Source organism: Coturnix japonica, chromosome 3 (assembly GCF_001577835.2).
Source record: "Coturnix japonica isolate 7356 chromosome 3, Coturnix japonica 2.1, whole genome shotgun sequence".
Taxonomy (NCBI): domain Eukaryota; kingdom Metazoa; phylum Chordata; class Aves; order Galliformes; family Phasianidae; genus Coturnix; species Coturnix japonica.
Window position 1 is genome coordinate 17,446,684 of NC_029518.1, and position 18,884 is coordinate 17,465,567.

The following is an 18,884-nucleotide window of genomic DNA, read 5'->3' on the forward strand; positions in this document are numbered from 1 at the left end:
AATTGTTCCTCAAGAAAGGGAGCTTACATTGCACTTTCAGATTAATAGACTTTGCACTCCCACCATAACAAAGCATTACCTAACAGTAAAAAAGTGGCTCTGGGGTAAATTTTATGGGCAAAAATCTATGTCTCTGAGTTTAAATTTACTTGTTTGCTTAACTTCAAACTGACTGAATGCAGAATTGCTAATAGTATGCTTTGTTCCAGTCTATTATGTGATTCACTCACATACTTAAATATACTAGCATGTGTTTAAAAATACTGGTACACTTATGACTCTAGATAAATGTTCATACTAAAAATCTTTACTCTTCCACAAAAAGCAAACAAACAAACAAACAACAAAAAATAACAAATAACCATTTAATTTATTCTAGATTTTTTTTAATGCTCTTCCTCAGCTTTTTACATTACAATGCTAGCAATAGCTCTACAGTTCTCTATATTTAAGCAAAGTTTACCTGCATTCTAATGAATCAAATACCAGAGGAGTGTTAAAGTATTAGTGAAGTATATTGAAATAAACGTTTATTTATTAAGAATATAATTAATTTTCAGGTTCCAATAACAGTAAGAAAATCATTAAAATAGGACTGTGTTCAAGATTTGTATGATGGCGTGGGAAGTCATTTCAATTTTTATTCCTCTTGGCATCATTACTCATGAGGATGTCTCACTTTCAGCCTCATCCTCCTTCATACAGTTCTTCATCATCATCACCTCCAGAAGATGGAGATTTGAGACCTGTTGTTCTGGCCCATATTTACTGTAGGATGGAAATCAGTATGTGTATCATGCTGAAAGCATTGAGTAAATCCTTCTACGGTAGCTTCTATTTGAAGCTATATCTCAAATATATGAGATTTCCACAGTTTTATTATTGTTGGCAGTACATCTTATCATGGATATTTGTTTTAAATATATTTTTATTATTTGGAAAGAGAGCTAAACCAAGAGTCACAAATTTTTGCTGCTACATCTCAAGCAATTGCCTCTTCTTTACTGAGGTGTTACAACTAGGCCTGTATGCTTTCCTTATTCACATAAACGTGGAGTTACCATGTGTGACCAAAAAGGTAATTCAAAAACTGAAAAATTCCCTCACCATAAAAATTAGTCTAAATCCTGCAGCTCTTTCTGAGTTTGAACCCATGAAAGACAGGCACGCTGCTTTTAGGGAAGTTGCCTTTTGATTGTGAGAGTTGGACTAGGTGCTTAACTTCCATTTCTGTCTTGGCAAGCCTTCCCATGAGTGAACTACTGAGGCCACACAGCAAGTCCAGACTATCTTAATCATCTTAAATTTACTTCCATAGACAGCTCTGCCTTTCACCTTCTCTCTGGTGGTGATACGGGTGAGCGAGTGGGGAGTTTTGTAATGCCGAGTGTGACAAAGATGGACCGGCCACTGCTGGTAGGAAGAGTCATCTTCATAGCCAGAAAATTAGAGTCATCTTTTATTTTACTCCTCTCTCTAAATTTATGCTAGGAGGGTCCAAGGCAATTATATCATCAGTGTATTTATGAATAAAACCTTTGCCTTTGCACATATACCTATGAAATATTGCAATGCTATTGCAATGAGCATTAACCTTATACTCAAATGATTTATCATGACCCCTACTGTTGTTTTGGAGCCTTCCAAGATACATGGAGATACGGTCAGATTACTGTACCTCAGAGTAGGTACATACTTTTACAGTGATCTATCCACTCATCATTGAGATATGGTCACCACAGAGGTGAGATGGTATTGGGTTATCATCACAAGCAAGAGTAAATCTTTATTGACACAAATATCAGATCTTTGACTTGGACAGATATACTGAGAAAAAGAAAAAGCTTTTTCTTTCTTTTTATTTTTTAATTATTATTGGCCATGATGAGGAAATTTATCAGTGTGAAAAGGCTTATAATCTAGTGTATAAAAGCACAGAAGTAAATACACTATTTTATGTTAGCTTGACTTTCATACTGTGTCTTGAAGTTGTTGGGTTTTTTTTATTGATGATGTTCTATGGAGATGCGGATAACACACCTTGAGTTTCTGTCTGTGACATACAAACACTTGTGGTTATTTGGATCAAAATCAGTTCCTCAGCAGCAGACAGCCATCCTTGTATTGTGTAACTGAGACTGCGCTAGTTGTTCTGTCTTGTATGCTAGTATAAAAATGATGGACTTTAGAGCATACATTGCTTTGTCACTAAGGCCAAGTGTGACATCTAATAGAGATGTTAAAAAAGAAAGCCTCTGTTCTCTAGCCAGTTGGTTTTTTTGTCCTTGGTTTTGAAATTAGCTGTCACATCTGTGCACTGGGTACTTCACGTATTTTAGGTCTCTAGAAAGCATTAAGCAATTTAGTCAATAATATTTCAATCAAGTCTGTGATTTGCTAGAGAAGCAGTGAGTTAAGTTGTGGTGGTAAAAGCAATGTTGAAGAGTTCCTACTCAGAGGAAATGGTACTTTACTTGTTATGAGTTACTACTCAAAGTAATAGTGACTGCTGATTGCATCAGGGCTCCCGAAGCTATCTTTATCCTCTGCTCTTGAACAGTCTCTGCATTACTGAAAACTGGAACCGTTTGCTCCTTTTACATTTGCATTTATTTATCCCATTTGTTCAAATTATTACAGGTACAATTTTACAATGCCATCATGATTATTTCTCAGCATAAAAACTCACGCTGAACTATAGCTTTATTCTAAATGAGGATCTGCTGTGAAGCAAAGTAGGAGTCACAAATTATTGTCTCACTTACTGTCTTGGATCAGTGGATGAATTTTAATCCATGGCTAAGCAGACAGTTAATTTGGCTGTTTCAGTGACTGCAGGGACTGCTTGACTCTAGGCCAAGGATCCTCAGTCTGAGGTCAGGACCACATGCCTGGTGATCGTGCTACTATCTTTACACTACAAAGGAGAGTGATTCTGGAACTTCTCTCTAATACAGAAAACAGAACTTTAAATGTTCAAGTCCTTTTTTTGCCCATTGCTTGTGCAAATCCAGCTCACTGTAGAGCGGTCTGAGTTGTTAATGATTCTTTCATCGACCTGAAAACTTTTGGAGACTTTACACCATTTCCCTACAGATAGCTGGTACTGCTATGATGCTTAGCTTGGGTAAAACAGAAATGTTATTTGTGTTGCACCCGATCAGCAAATGAGCTGAAATACTGTCTAAAAGTTATCAATCTGCTACCATTCAACTCTCTAAAATAAAATAAAATAAAATAAAATAAAATAAAATAAAATAAAATAAAATAAAATAAAATAAAATAAAATAAAATAAAATAAAATACCAAAAAAAAAAACTTGTTAAAGTGATTGAGATATCACTAATACCCCTGAATCTGTGGTGTTCTACCACTAACATGAAGGATATTTCAACCTTGCTTGTTTTGTCTGTCTTTGAATTGCAAGGTGCAGTGCAACCTCTACTTAGATTCATAATTTTATCTGTAGTAACTTTGTTGATGTTTATCACTAGCAAGTCATGTTGTTATGACTTATTTTTTTATGCCTTACATTTTTCTTCAATGCCATGTTTTTGTGCTTTTTAGACAACTTAAGCTGCAAGTGATGTGAAGGCTAAGTATCAGACTGGGGATTTTTGAGGCTTTGATGTTAATGTTTGTATTTAGTTCTAAGCAGCAGAAATCATCACAGAATTCACTTCAACCTGGAAAAGAGCAGACTGAGGGGAGGCCTCGTATTAGCCTACAGCTCCTCAAGGGGAGTGGAGAGATAGTGCTGACCTCAGCTACCTGGCAACAGGGCCCAAGGGATCGGCATGGAGCTGTGTTGGTAAGGGTCAGGTTGGAGTTAGGGAAAGGTTCTACCCCAGAGTGCAGTGGACATGGTCATGAGCTGATTGAGTTCGAGGAGCTTTTGGATAATGGTCTCACTTCCTTCCTTTTCAAAAGATAACTTTAAAAAACCCGCTTTGTTTCATCTATTCATGTACAACCCACAAGAATATTATTTGAAAGGGTGGTGGGACTTTTCTGCTCGATACTTTTGTCAGCACCCCTTTGTCATTCAGGGTAGTACCTGGGACAGGGCTAGCAGGAGTTAGTTTCCGCGGCTGAGTTTTAACTGTATGGGACTCTGTAGGTTTTGTTTGGGGCACATAAACCCCAGTTTGAACCCAGCACTGTTATTTTTCTGCTGACCCTCTCCCAGCCACAAGACGTATAGTGTCTGGGTGTTTGGCAAACATCCTTTACAACAAAAAAATTGAAGCAATGAGATAGTCTTATCCTTGTTAATAAATCTGTGCTCCAACTAAATGAGATTAAAGTCAGAAGTGCCCACTAATTTTGAGTATCCAATTAGAGATGCTGATTACTTGTTTTTTTCAGCCTGTTTGACATTCTGCATCCCTTGGCATTGTCAATGTACAGTCCCGTGGATTTTGTCCTAGGCATTTGCTTCAGCAAATTCAACTCCAGAATTTCATGGTGGGCTCTCATAACACAAAAATCTCAGCTAATTATTACATCTTGTGATGACTTTCTGCACATTATAGAAGCACTGAGGTGAAAGGGGAATGGATTCACATTCTCCAAGCAAAATTCTGCTGTCACATTGCCATAAGGCCCTGCTTTCTCTCCCTGTAATTGTCTGCCTTGTCTATGAACAGTACCCAGTTCTGTGACAAATTGGAAATACAGTGAATAAAAACTAGGAACTTGTGCCCTGCCCACAGAGGAGACGTACATTGCAAGGCTTCATTTGTGTTTTGGGAAATCGGTGGAATGAACTCTGTGTGGTCGTGTATCTCAATGTTGGGAGGCAGAACTGAGGAACTCTGTCACCCTCAGTGTAGATGTTGCCCTAACATCTGAGCATTTGATATTACAGCTAGCACCAAATGAGTAGCACATTTCTTTACCTTGATGTCACACACACACAAAAATCATTTTTAAATGTTCTGCATCTGCTCAGAAATACTTGTCTTGAAGGTCATTAAATTCTTTATTTTCTAGCATCAGAAAACAAATTCTATTCAAAATAAAAAACATTAATACTTAACAGAGAAGCTGAAGTACATAAGTTAACAATACAGAAATAAAACATCTTGACTTGCACAATTTTTACTTTGTTTCACATGAAATTCAGTCCAGCTATTATGGACATTCTGAAATTATGTACCCTTGCTCTTGGCTGACAGTATTAGATGATTTTGTTATCCTTGCCCTTCCAGCCCCTTTTCTCCCCTCCAGGCTCCTCTGCTGAGCACTTTCTCTCTGCTTTTTCCGCACCACCTCTGTTTCTCCTTACCTAATCAGTCCCAGGCTCCTGCTCCAAATGCCAGTCCCAGTTTTTCTCTCCGGGCTGCTTGGCTGCCTCTGTTGCCTTCTCTGTCATAGGGTGGAATTTTCTCCCTGTCGTATTCAGGCAGAGACCTTTCTTCTTGATACAACCTTCAAATCGTTTGGAGCTTAGAAGAGATAGGATTCCTACCTCTCAGATCCTGTGCCAAGGCTTGGGCTCACTGGGAAAATTTGGAGGTGGGGATTAAAGTGGAAATCTAGCTTTACCACAGTATCCTTAAGCTGCTGTTCTCAGTCAAGATCAGTCTTTAATGATCCTTCTTTCTTTTTCTTTTTTTTTCCTATTAGAATAAAAGAAACCATTACTGAGGGTGTGCTCATTTGAGAAATAAAAAAAAAAACAAAAAAACAACAAAAAAAACCCTAATATTTACAAGTTAGTCAGATTTGTGTAAATTTTCAGAGAAAAGAAAGGCATATTTTGAATGAAAGAGGTCACATTTTGAGTCTGTGCTTCAAAGCCTGAGGGCAGCAGAGCATTTCAAAGGAAAAAGTTTCCATTTTTTTAGTATGAGCAAAACTGTTTATTTTTCCATAACCTTGTTCTTGGAAATGGACAAATTGTTTTGGCAGGTATTTTCAAAATAATCATCCTGGTACAGACAGTCAGCAGATCAGTTTTCAGCCGAAGTGATGATGTTTTTTCTAAAGCTACATGCAACAGAAAACATGGTCTGTGCTGGGAAACGTTAGCCAAGCACAACACAGGAATGGCAGCGCATCCACCTCAGAACTGTCACCAGTTGTGTTCTCTGAGGGTTTCTGAATTATGTTTTTGAGACAGCAATTGCCTCATGGAAAACTTGTAGGGTCACAGAGTATTATTTTCCTGTTTTACAGGCAGAGAAACTAAAATAGGAAGAAAGGAGAAAAAAAAAAAACAAAACAGGGATATAATCCCAAACTCCTCATGTGATTCTGAGTCCCCCTTTCTGGCACCCACTTCTGTCACTTCTACAGAATGCTCCTGGTGCATCACTCCTTGCTCTGGGGCATTTCTGGTGGTCTCTCCATGTCAGAATGGGATCATACCTTCAGTATTCTCTGATTGAAGGCTGTAACTGGAAGTCTGGGGGCTCTGGGTGAGGGTACTGTGGGTATGATGGGACCTGCAGGAAGCAAATGAGTTCAGCTAAGAGCAGGACACCTTCCCACACTCTGCCCTGCAGCATATGTGAGCGCACCTGTACAGGACAACATGAAAGTAGTTATGTACTGGAACGATGTTGCGGGGAAAGGGTGACCTATGGGGCAAGGACTTGTGACAGGAGGTCAGAGATGTGTTGCAGTGGTGGGACATTGCTGAGGCAGAGAAGCTCATCAGCACACTGGGCTGTGGTCTTTCTGAGTGCTCTGGGAGATGCTGCAGTCCTGGAAGAGTGGTGCTGCCGAGAAGTATGTGCCATTGTCTGACTCACTCCAGAGAGGCAGAAACATGGTTAAGTGTAACAGCAAAGGGATGAAGTAGCCCCATGCAGACTGAGCGCCTCTGCTAAAAAGCACCCCAAGAGCAATAACAAATTCCGTAGCTTAAGCTGCAGCCCTCTTCAGAAAGAAGAGTAAAAAAAATTGCCAAATCAAACTGCTGACTCCTTTATTCTTATCAAAACACCACAGCATACATCTTTAAAGCCTGGAGTAAATCACACATGGGGCCAGCTGGAACTGGCCGGCTCCTGACCCTCCCTTGATATCAGGTGCGTGCTGCACTTCTCTGGCAGATTAATTTATGACCTCATGTAACTCAGAGCACCTAAAACTTTCAACACGGCTGCTAGAAAGAGGCTGAAGGTTTGCTTTGGATAGCACTGCCCCTGGGAAGAGTTGGAGGCCTCTTGGCAGATAACCTTCCTAACGGATGGCAGTGAATTGGTTTCCTGCCTATCTTTTCTTTCTAAATTCCCCCACAACGTGAACGTAGGGCAAAAAACAGAGGTACAGTCACAACCCGGCTGTGTGAGAGGTAGTTGGTCCCTTTTGGCTCTTAGGTTATCCGCTTTGGCAGGTCCCAGAGGCGGCCCTGGAGCAGCCATCCAGCCAAAGGAGAGGAAGGTGCTAGTGAGTGTAAAGGGAGAGCAGCTGGGCTGGGGGCTGGAGGCAGCTTGGTGTAGAGAATACCATCAATGTGATCTATTGCAAAAGCAAGCCTCGGTGTTTCAGTAGAGGGGAAAGAGATTTAGGAAGAAGCTTTTTAATTATTACCTGTCAAGAAGTTACACTTTAACTCCACAGTAACATACGCTGGTCTCTCTGCTTAAGGGCTGGGGGGGTGTCATGCATCTAACCTGCCTGAAATCTGCACTGGAATACGGGAGAGGGCAGGGGGAGGGAGAGAAGGAAGAAAGAAAAAAATAAAAGAATACAAATACAGATATAAAGGATTAGCGAGACAGGATAGAGAGGGAAGGAGCTGCGTTTCAGGCCGCTGACCTCTCTTTGTGCTTCACCCAGGGGGGCTCTCTGGCAGCAACACACGCGTGGGGCCGCTCTCAGCCCCAGGCACAATGCGCGGTGTGAAACCCACCCCTGAGCACCCGAATCTCTGCGCTCTGCTGAGCAGCTCCGGGCTCATTGGGCACTGCCATGCACCCCTTTCAGAGGCAATGTCCCTTCAGAACGAGGGGGCGGAGGGGGGGGAGGGGGCTGGGGCAGGCAATCAAGCTGATCCCACAGCAAGTGAAAAGCTCTTGGTGTATATATAGCTTTTTTTTTTCCAGGGAGTTTACTTCTCCGGTAGGTCAATGTGTTAATTAAAAGTTGGTCCGGGTTGGTCAACTGCAATCCCCGATGTGCCATCAACATATAAGGAATGTTGTTTTTTTTTTTCTTTCTCTTTTTAAAGGTATCAGAATGCATAAACTCTGTAGAAAGCCCCTTTTGCTCCTTACTGTTAACTAGCAGCTACACAGTAAAATCATTAGAGATATAATCAAATGTGGGCTTCCTTTTGAAGCGTCCTGCAAAATAGCCCCAAAATGTGATGCAGTAATTTGATTTTTTTTTTTTTTTTCCTTTGGCACTACAGGTGCTGGCGGTGCCTTCCCCCCATTTCCCACTCCATGTATATTAAACAGTGAGAGAACATCTCTCCATTGTCGGCGATGACCCGAGACTTTGCTGGAATACCTCGTTCCTCGGTGTAAAATTGCAAAGTGGGTCTCTCTAAAATTCGCGATATTGGTTTTTATAATTACCTCGTGGTCCAAACTTTTGCACAGCCTATTAATAAATAAATAAATAAATAAATAAAAAGCGGGGTAAAAAAGAGAAAGAAAAAAAGACAGAAAGCCCCGAGTGCTATCCCCAGGATTCACCCTTTCCTCGGCAGCACCTACTGCAAAGCGCCGGGGCCCCGTGCAGCTCTCTCCTATTACAGCGCAACGCTGCTCGGAGCGGGATTTTCTTTGTGATTTCTTTCTTTTCGCCTTTGTAGGATACAAAAGGTGAATAATGAAATCTCCTCGCTAATAGTTTATGAGCCATGAGATTGGAAACGTGTGCGGACAGAGCGGGGCGTCGGGCAGAGGGTAGCGAGGGGCAGTGGGGCTCGGGCTGCGGCAGCCCCTCGGACGGGTAGCGGGAATCGCGGGGCCGGGCCGGGCCGTTCATGGCACCGCCCCGCGGCTGATCCGCTCGCAGATGCAGGGAGAGGGGAACGCGGCGCGTCCCGGAGCTGCGGGAGGCACACGGCTGTGCTCCCCGGGGCAGGACGGCAGGTCAGAGCGGGCAGGGAAGAAAACCTCGGTGCCGCGGTTGGATCTCTGTCGCCTGACACGCAAACCCTCCGTAGGCAGGGAGCGGTCAGCGGGAGGGGAGACCCAAAACCGCCGGTACTCAGCCAAAATACGGGGAGAGGGCTGAGCGCAGCCTGCCCCGAGGGACACTGTCCGACCGCTACCCCGGCAAGGCCGCCCCCCCCCCCCGTGCCGCTGATCTCGGCCGAGGGAGCACAGCCCCCGCTCCGACCCCACAGTGCGACTCTGCGCCCCCGGGCAAAGCGCTTTCGGGGTATTACCCAAAGCTGCGGACAAACATTTTGCCCCTTTTCCCTTCCTCCCTCCCGAAGTACCCCTCAAATAACTCCAGTCTGGTTTGGTTTCTCTTATTCCCCCTCTCGCTTTCCAAGTCAAGAAACCCGCCTGCCCGCCTCATCCACGTCCATCCGGCATAATGTGGGCCCCCCTCCTCATCCTCCAAAAAAAACCAAAATATTAAAATAATAATGATTAAAAAGAAGGGCCCCCATAAACGCCGTATTTCCAGTTGAGAGTTAAAGTCGGCGTTAATCCGGGTCAGTTCCTGCCCCCGGTTTGAAGGAGGGAGGGTGTAACGTATGGGCTGTGGGGGGGAAACAAAAAGCAGAGCTCCCAAATAAACAAACAAACAAAAATGTAGCGCAACACCGCAGTGAACTCAAATTCCTCTCTGCACACCCACAACTTTCGCTCTGGCCGCTGCCTGGGGGGGTTTAATCTCGCAAAGAGAAAGGGGGGCTCCCTGCGCAAAATTACGCCTTCTCCTCTCATTTGTTCGCTGATTCCATCAAAAAGTTCGCTATTTATAGGCTACACACCCGAACGTGGAGCGATACAAACCCTCCCGCGTTGTTCCCTTTGCAGAGCGGCCGGTCCTGGAGCATCTGCTCGGGGTTGTGCGTGCGCTAAAGGCAGCGGAGAGCGCTCCACCAGAACGGGCCGAGAGGAGCTCCAGCTGCGAGACTCATTAATTGCCGCGAGCCGCTCCGCACAGCCATGTGAGTACCGCGCAGCCAGCACCTTTCGCACAGATGGGCAGCGATCACGCACAGACACTTTCTGTCTTTCTTTTTTTTTTCCTTCCTCCCTCCCCTTCCTTATTATTTTTTTTATTCCCGTCTCGTCTCCCTCCCACCTTTTTTTTTTTTCCTTTCTTTTTTTCTTTTCTTTCTTTTTTTTTTTTTTCTTCTAAGTTGGAGTTCACACGGCTCCTTCCTCTCTGCGAGTAGGAATGAAACGTGGGCGAGCGCGGGGAAGAAATGCATTCGGGCAGAGGAAGCAAGGAAGGAAGGAGCGGAGGAGGAGGGGGGAGGTGGGGGGTGAGGCGGTCGCGCTGTCCCCCGAGCCCGAGCCGGCAGGGAGCTGGGGATGGGGAGAGAGCGCGGCTCAGAGCCCTCCCTCCTCCTTCCCGGAGCGCTCAGCTCAGCCCCCCAGACAATTCCCGTGGTATCCGCGCGGGTAACGATCTGTATTCATCAAAACCCATCTGGGGGAATTAAAAGAGAGAGGACAAGGAAAAAAATAAAAAAGAGCGGGCTACAAGGACGCGGGGCTGATGGCTGCGCGCTGTCTGCGCGTCTCGAGCGAGTGCTGCGCTCAGGAGCCGATGCTCCTTTCCCTGCGCTCACCCCACGAGCAGCGCCCGGTCGGTTCGAGCGGGGACAAAACCCCCGCGCCCTATAGGAGGGACGGTGACTCTTAGAACGGCTGTGCGCGGGGAGGCGCGGTACTGCCGGCTCCCTCGCAGGGCTCCAATGGCACGCCGTTGGGTTAGCGTAGCATTAAATTAACAGGGCCGGGGTTATCCGGGGCATTATACAGCGTGCCCGGGCTGTAACCTCCTCTCATTCATACACAAAGAAGAGGGAGAGACGGAGTTGCTCCTGAGAATCCAAAGAGCGCGGTGAGTGTCGGTGTTTGCTCTTCTCCCTCACGTGCCTGGGAACAAAGTTCAAGGCTCCCAGCGTGGTCTGGGTGTAGAAACCCGGAGCCGGCCGCTCGCCCCAAAGGCTGCGAAGGGACCGTGCAGGCAGCTCCCGCACCGCGCGGCGGGTAGAGAGCGCTGCCGTGGGGAGAACGGCTCGCAGGGAAAGTGCCTCCGCTTCGGGGCTATTTATAGGTGGCGGTAAAGTCTCCTTTTCAATAAGGAGCCGCGTAAAGAAGCATCAGGAAACGGCTGAGGGATTGATCCGAGGGGCCGGGCTGAACTCGCACAGCCACGGCTGTGGGGAGAGGAAGAGGATCCGCGCTCTGCTGAGCTCGGGTTTGCTCACAGTTCAGCTCCTAAGCGCAGGTACAGAGCGCAGGAGCGTCTTCTCCCTTTTCTTTCAGCCGCGCACGTAATAGAGCGCACCCGCAGGGCTGAAAGTGGGCCAGGGCTACACGGTAGGTATCAAATCACACAAAGCAGAGGAAAGAAATCCAGTTTAAAATACATTAGTTGAAATCAGAGGAAGAGCTTGATTTATTTTTTTTATTACTGTTGTTCTTTTTCCCCCTCTCTTTTAAACAAAGGTGCACGTTAGAACAAGCTAGGAGCACTTTGTACCTGACGGTATCCCCCACGCCCATTGGAAATAAGGCAAGGAGCTCGCTCTTCCTTTGAATCTTTTAAACCTTGTGTTAATTAGAATTGCTAAAATAGGACACCCCGGTGGAAGAGGTTTTCAAGTACCCACCTACATGTCTGCTGCGAGCACAACTGCTAAATTGCTCGAAACACTAAAATCCGCCCCACCCCCAGCTTCTTTTGGCACCTACTCACCCTTTCCCCCCGAAATTGCATTCGCTTCTTGAAAGAAACTCCATTAAGGGGAAAAGAGAAACCCCAAACCCCCGGCAGCGACGAGATGAATGGGCTCGGCGAGCCCGGCGCTGCCTTGCGCATCGGGAGAAAGGTTGGACAGAGCGTCCTGAAAACTAATTCCTTTTTATTATTATTTTTTTAATTTTTATTTTTTTTGAAGTCCCAAACCGGGCGTATCCCAACCCTTCCCTCTTTAATTTCTTTGATTAAATCATAACAAAGGCTCGTCAGCTTCTCGCGTTTCCTCACATGCAGCCGTACGCGAAACTTTTCACATGAAAGCGAAGTAATTGGCTGCAGCTGACCGGGGGCACGGGCAGCCACGAGTCCTGCTCCCGTCCCCTCAGTAGATTACACGTGAAAGCGTCACAGCTGCACCTCGTGCTCTCAGGTGGAGACCCTCAGGCTTTCAGCTCGGGCTAGTTCCCCACACAGCGCCTTTCTCTCACGGTGAGGTCAGGAGAGAGGGGCACGTCGGCTCTTCCCCTGCGGGTCGTGGGGCTCCCCGAGAGCCCACCCGTTGTCACACCCCGATATTCACATCCCCGGTGGTTCTTATCTGCTTTTCCCTGATTAAAGGCTAAATTAATTTCTCCTTCACGAAAGACAGGCTCCGTTAGCTCACCTCTAACTTACGTGAGAAAGAAAAACAACCTTACAAAGTACTTGGAAGCGTTGTCCCGAAAAGATCTGTAGCTCCCGTCCTATCCCGGCTGCCCGACCGAACCGTGCCGTGCCCTGCCGCCTGGTTGAAGTATCTCTCCAACAGCAATGAGGCGAGCAGGTCACAGTGAAAAAAAAAAAAAAAAGGATTAAAACACCCTGATGAAAAGACAGGGACCTCGTAGCAACAGGTAACAGGATATGTGCCGCTTTCAGGGGGATTTGAGCAGGGTGGGAGTTTCGCGGGAGGGATGGCTTGCGGTGTAGGTGTGAAGGTGAGAGAGGGGCAGCCAACAAACGGCTCTTGGCGACGCTTCAGCGAGAGTTTAAAGCAGCGTTGGGGCGGGCGGGACACCGGCACTAAGGCAGCGAGGACGTTTTTCCTTGTCTTCCCGATCACTTCTTTCCGCGGTGCTCAGCCGGTGCTGGGGCCTCCAGCGTTTTAGGGGAGCACGAACAACTCTGGACGAGTTATTTTCCGAGAGCACCGCTGGTCGGGCCCAAAGCAGACCCCGAGCGAGCCCACGCATGCTGCGGAGGGGGTTCACGACCTGGTCAGGGGCACCCGACGTATGCCCCGCGATGGAGGCAGGTGAGGAAGGGTTAGCCCTTCCCCTCCCGGCAGGGCTCTTTGTTCTTTGACCCTTTGTTCTCCCGCTTCTCGGCTTCGTACGAAGTTTCTGAGAGGACGGGAGGTGCGGGTGAAAGTTACTGAAATCCCCGGAATTAAATTGTCGGAGCTCCGAGAGCAGGCAGGGCTCCCTCCCGGCGTTCTACCCGTCCCTGAACCGCGTCGCTTTGTGTCACTTGACCGCGGGACCGGCGTGCGGCGATGGGAGCGGGCCGCGACGGCAGCGATGCCTGGCAGGGAGGAACCGCGGAGGGTCCATGGGGTGCAGTGCCCCGCTCTGAGCCGGGCACCCCCTTCGGCACCGCGGGGAGCTGCCGGCTTTGCAGCGGGCTCTTGTCCGCTCTGCCCTTTCTGACGAGAAAAGGGCAAAGACAGTCGGCAGACGCTCTGTAATGAGATGAGGCGGGAGGTCACAGGGATGACGGATTTCTGAACGATAGATTTTGCGGGACGTGTATTCGTTTGTTTGAGTGGAGCAAGCCGGGAGGCATTCGGCCTAATCGCCGTCTTTTCAGCGTTCCTCCTGTTTGCTTGGCGGGACTGTAGCAAAATGTCACAAGTAAAACAAGTTGGCACTTAGCTTCAGAGCTGATGAAATAACCTCACAGAGCAGCATAAAGGACAGTCTTAGCATTGCTACTGGAAGATCATGTAGTATCATTTGGTGCTGGCAATAAAAGGAGAAGGAACAACTCTTCATTTAGTACAGAATAGCATGCGTTACCCCATCTTTACCAATAGCGGTGCAATGATTGAGAACTACACTTATTTTCCCTTTCTTAAGAAATCTTCCGTAACTTTGCAAATATGGATTACCCACGCCTTGCTCCTGTTATGTGAAAGCAGAGGGACTCTTCATTTGGGTGCATTTGTTTTTAGAAAAGCAGACATGAAATGAAGTTTTCAGATGGTGTGCTAGACTAGGTCACAACAGGTTGCTGGCAGTGGCAGGTTTGTGCCCCGGACTCAGTGACAGACTTCTCTAACAGTGCTGCTGCGCTCCTCTTTTTGTATAGCCAGTGACATAATGGATGAATGTAAAACTCTGGAATTCATTGAAAGATGCTTGAGTGTAATTCTCATATTTTCTTTTGTAATCAGGAGATACCTGTAAATGTTTATACCAGCATAGTGTATACTTTCTATTTTTATATACGTAGAGATCAGACAAAACCTTGTTTTTATAAGGGGGCATTTCCATAGTGCTCCTGTATTGAATAAAAAGGCCCAAACTGTTTATGGTAATGAGCCAAATCTCCAACATTTATGTGGAGATTTTTATTTATTTATTTTTTTTGTAACAGCAGACAAAACATGTTGAGAAATGAGGTGAGAAAAGGTTGAGTAGTCTAAATAAATATTTTAGATCTGGATTTTCTAACGTGCATATGCTAGTAGGGATCATACCATCCTTCTGACAGATGTTAAACCTCGGGATCAATTCTTTAATGAAATGGCTTTTTATCTGAGGTAGTGTGCGGATTTTTCCAGCGTTGTTTTTTCCTGATGCTAAGGGGATATGGTTCCAGCAAAACGTCAGGCAACCCTGCACCTGGGAAATCTGCCTATAGGTATTTCAAGCTGGAAACTTGAATCCAGAAGCTGTCCTTGAAAACTTTGACCTTTCTCATTTTGGGCCATGGTTCACAGTTGAATATAACGATCAGTCACTAGCAAAGTAGAAAAGACGCAGACATCATATCAGATGCTTTGATGATAGCTCAATTTTCTAGCTGAGTGTGTCTTCACACAGAAGTCGGCTAGTTTATTGCTTAAATCCAGAGGCTGTCCACATTACTCATTATTCTGTTTATATCCCAGTGCTCATAATGTGTTGTTGCAATATCCAGGTAAAGCGTTCAGTGCCATTTACAACAAGGAATCTGCCTTGAGCAATACTATAATCACTAATAGCTAACATTACTGAGAGGATCAGTTTCTGGAAATTAACAGGAGTTAACAAAGGTACATCTGTAATTTTGTTCAGAACTAAACAGAACAACACGTCTAAGGGAGAGAATACAAATTTGGTTGGAAGAACTTACAGAATGCTGTGTTTAATCAATAGCACTTGCTTCTGCCTTCTGCTAGTGAGGAAGATTAGGGGGGCACTGCTGATCTCGGGCTGTTGTTTGAATTGAGGAGTTCTGCAGTGTGAGAAAAATGTTCATTCTTCTGACTTAAAAGAATCCACTGAAGGAAGGGTGGTAATAATAAACACATTTATTCTGTGTTGATTAACTTTCACTTTTTTTGTTTAACACTTTTTTACTAATATACATGCACTTTAATAGATGAAGTCAATTAATGTGTATTAAAAAACCAACAGCACTCCACTGAATTTCTTGGGAACTCTGCCATCACCTATAACTTCCCAATCATAAGGAAGGAAAACCTAATTATATAAAGATACTTTGGGATTTTGTTTGTCTCACTTTCTCAGAGCAGGAGACAAAGCTACTGAGTTGTGGTTGTTCAGTACACTACTGAGTTCTTTAAAAGAGATGTCAGGTTAGACCTTTTGCCTCACGATTTTTATCACCTTTGTCTGTCAATAAATACTGCAGACAAATGAGGGGGAAAGTACATTGCTTTCCTTTTTACTTCACTTGCACCTGTTATTGTATATGATATCAGAACAGCACTGAGGAAACAGCATATGGCAGAAAACAAGAATAAGGAGGAAGTGTAAAATAAACACTCTTTTAAGGCAGTTACTTCTAGGTGTAGGTGTGAATGTATACTGGTTTATTTAAACAATTCTTAAATGGAAGAGCCCTAAGTTGACAAGAAAGGTAAAACAACATGTCACAGGCATTTAGCAAATGATGGCAAGCTAACTTTATCAAAACACATAGCAGCAGTCCCCTGGACATCCCTGCAGAAAATTAGTACTTAACAGAAAGGAGAGCGTTTAATTATATGAGTTATTTTGAGAGTGGAAGTTTGCAACTTTAATATTTTCTTCTCTTTTATTAATTTATCTCTTTTTCCAAAATTAAAAGTTTGTTTCCTTTTAAATAGCCATGTTTTAATTGCTTGTTTGTTTGTTTGTTTTTGCTGAGTATATAATGATAGAGGCTACAGATTAATGCAGATCTCAAGTTTTCAACTATAACAAGGACCTTCAATGCTTACTGCATGTGTAAGATTGCTAGTAGACGTGGTACATAAGAGTAGACATTGCCTAAAATTCAATAGCTGGATAATTACCAATTTAGAATATATATATATATATTTACTGTTATTTAATGTATGCATAGATCTGGAGCTCTTTTCATCATGCAGGTATAGATGAATGCTTAGCAGCTCAACTCACTCCATTAGACACATTTGTGACAAATACTGAGGATAATGATGTATTTCTATCTAAGAACTTAATGTTTCAAAATGTGCCTGATTTTTAATAATTAGAATAGGAATAATTAACTTAGAAATTATTTCACCATATTTACATTTAAAAAAAAAAAAAAGTCTAATTCAAAGCACAAAGATATGTACTTAGTAAACCAAGACCTTAAGATGTAGCACAGGAATAACAACCACAAATTCCTTCTCTCAAAATACTTGCAAGAATAGTAGTATGCCTGTGCATGTTTTTTCAGCATGAACATCAGTAATGTACAAATAATGGCTTTGTCTTTGAGCACAGAGGGGAGAAAAGATAACTCACTGTAAGTTCACTTTAAGTAACTGATTAAGGTTAGAGGCTCATTTCTGTTTCCACTGCAGGTGATGTGAAAACTCTCGTGACTTTGAATAGATTCCTCTTACTGTTTGGACTGCAAAAATGTTCAGAATTCCTAACCAGAAATATGTAAAAATAACACCGTCTCTCTGTAGGAATTTATGGTTACAGGCCTTTATTTTTCATGTATTTCTACTTAGTGCTTTTACTTCTGACATCTTGTAGTTAGAGGCTTTCCATCACCCTTTGTCCTCCTTTCTTCCTGCTGCTGTGGAAATCATTGTCATGTTCACAAGTGAGATATTTGGTGTTTGGTGCTTAATTGTTTCAAGTCTACATGCAAGTAGAGAATGACAATAATTTCTTAACTATTATTTTTTTAGTGAGCATCAAACGTGTCACATTATATTGGTATGTTTATGGGGAAGTCACCAATGAAATGTCACAATGTTTAACTCCCATTCATGACGAATGATAGAATGGATGGGGAAGTTACACATTTTCTTTCAGTTAGAAAAATGTTTGAGTAGAGGAAAACAAAACTGAGCCAGGAACTTTCTTGCATTTATTTGTCAGTTTGTTTCCTGAACGAATTATATGATTATTTAGAACTTTTACCTTTTGTATTTTCTGTATTCAAGAAAAGAGAGAGGCATCAACAATTTGCTTAAAATGTAATAGAAAAAAAAGATAGAAATCTCTACACAAGGAATGAAAATAGAGCAGAATTCTGAATTAGGAAAACTTGTTACTATTCAACGTATGGATGTTTCCTGAATGATTTTCTCCTTAACACTGTTCTATTCAACTTGTCAATTTGAAAAATGCTGAAAGTGGTATGTACTTTAGTAGCATTCTGTGTAATGACTCCTCAGTGTTTGCAAGATACTTAGAGCTGTGTGTGATACCTTTTCATCACTAGAAAGTGTTAAGAAATAGTAGGAGGATACAATATTTTACAGACAGCAAAAAATAGTGTAATCCAGTGATGGTCACCACTGACATGTGGAAATGAAAACATTTTGCAGCTATGCATGTACATACAGTATTATTTCTGGTGGTGTATTCAGGGAAAAATTGAAGCAAATGGAGCTTGTATTTCTAAATTGGGTGATATTCAACTCAGAAGGCAAACTTTTTTGCTGGTTTTGTTTTGTTTTTAATATTCCTAGTCTGAAATAACATCTATCTAAAGGAATAAATGACATAGGAATGTCTCACAGCTAGGGAAAAAGTTACTCAGAGTGACAATTTCACTTTAAAGGAAGTGCCATGTAAGAGAGGGACTCTATGGGTCCTAATTTGTCTGTCTTGGTAATATGAAGAAATTACTGAGATGGTAGCATCCCTCCTTTCTCAAGTACAACTTGGTTTCTGTAGGGAAGGATCACCAGTCATATTCCTGTATAAGTGACAATGACCACAGCCAATTGCTGACTGAGTCATTTCTTGGTTCATCCATTTGTTCTCTAGCAAATAAATTGTCAATTAATTAGAATTCTTTTAGAGAAAAACATACAATAGACTAAATCTTTAAATCTTGTTTTTTGTAATTTTTATTTTTGCTCAGAGCACCAAGCTTTGTGCTCTGCACTCTGGATCTATGGCAGCTATGATGAATTCTTATGAATGGCTTATTTTGGCATTTTGGTTTAAAATGTTTTGATGAAACAGACATGGAACATCTGTGAGTGATTATAATACTGACATTTAAAGAGTACATTTCTTCTGTATTTTCAAACGTGTGAACTGAAGGACAGAGGGAGAAGAGCCCAAGATCCCAAAGATATGTGAGTGATTGATGTGAGACTACAAAGCAGGTGGCATAGAACTGCTACATATACGCGGTCTCATCAAGGAGAAACATCTTGTGATACCTTCATAACTTGCTAAAACCTGGTTCAAGCTGTTTCCTCAAGAGTCTTGTGACTCTTCTCTGCTTAGTAGCAACATTTTGTTCATTAAATGCCTATAAAGCTTGTACCTGTATGAGAGTGA

At 43.5% G+C, this 18,884-nt stretch overlaps 1 protein-coding gene and 1 long non-coding RNA gene across 5 annotated transcripts in view; one reads left to right on the forward strand and one right to left on the reverse strand.

Moving 5' to 3' along the window:
• Positions 1–351: 351 nt before the first annotated feature.
• LOC116653249 lies at positions 352–10,032 on the reverse strand. 4 transcript variants are annotated; one of them, XR_004306802.1, is made up of 3 exons: positions 9,939–10,032; positions 6,376–6,452; positions 352–5,624 (listed from the first exon to the last, which is right to left on the reverse strand). It is a non-coding gene; the product is annotated as an uncharacterized LOC116653249 (long non-coding RNA). The 4 variants fall into 4 exon arrangements; XR_004306800.1 differs by having other exon boundaries at positions 9,917–10,003; XR_004306803.1 differs by lacking the exon at positions 6,376–6,452 and having other exon boundaries at positions 9,939–10,028.
• The window catches only part of ESRRG (estrogen related receptor gamma), a 374,311-nt gene continuing 365,427 nt past the window's right edge, over positions 10,001–18,884 (forward strand). The window contains exon 1 of the mRNA XM_032443885.1: positions 10,001–10,096. Coding sequence (XP_032299776.1) covers positions 10,095–10,096 — 2 coding nt within the window. The 5' untranslated portion in view covers positions 10,001–10,094. The remainder of the gene's footprint in view (positions 10,097–18,884) is intronic.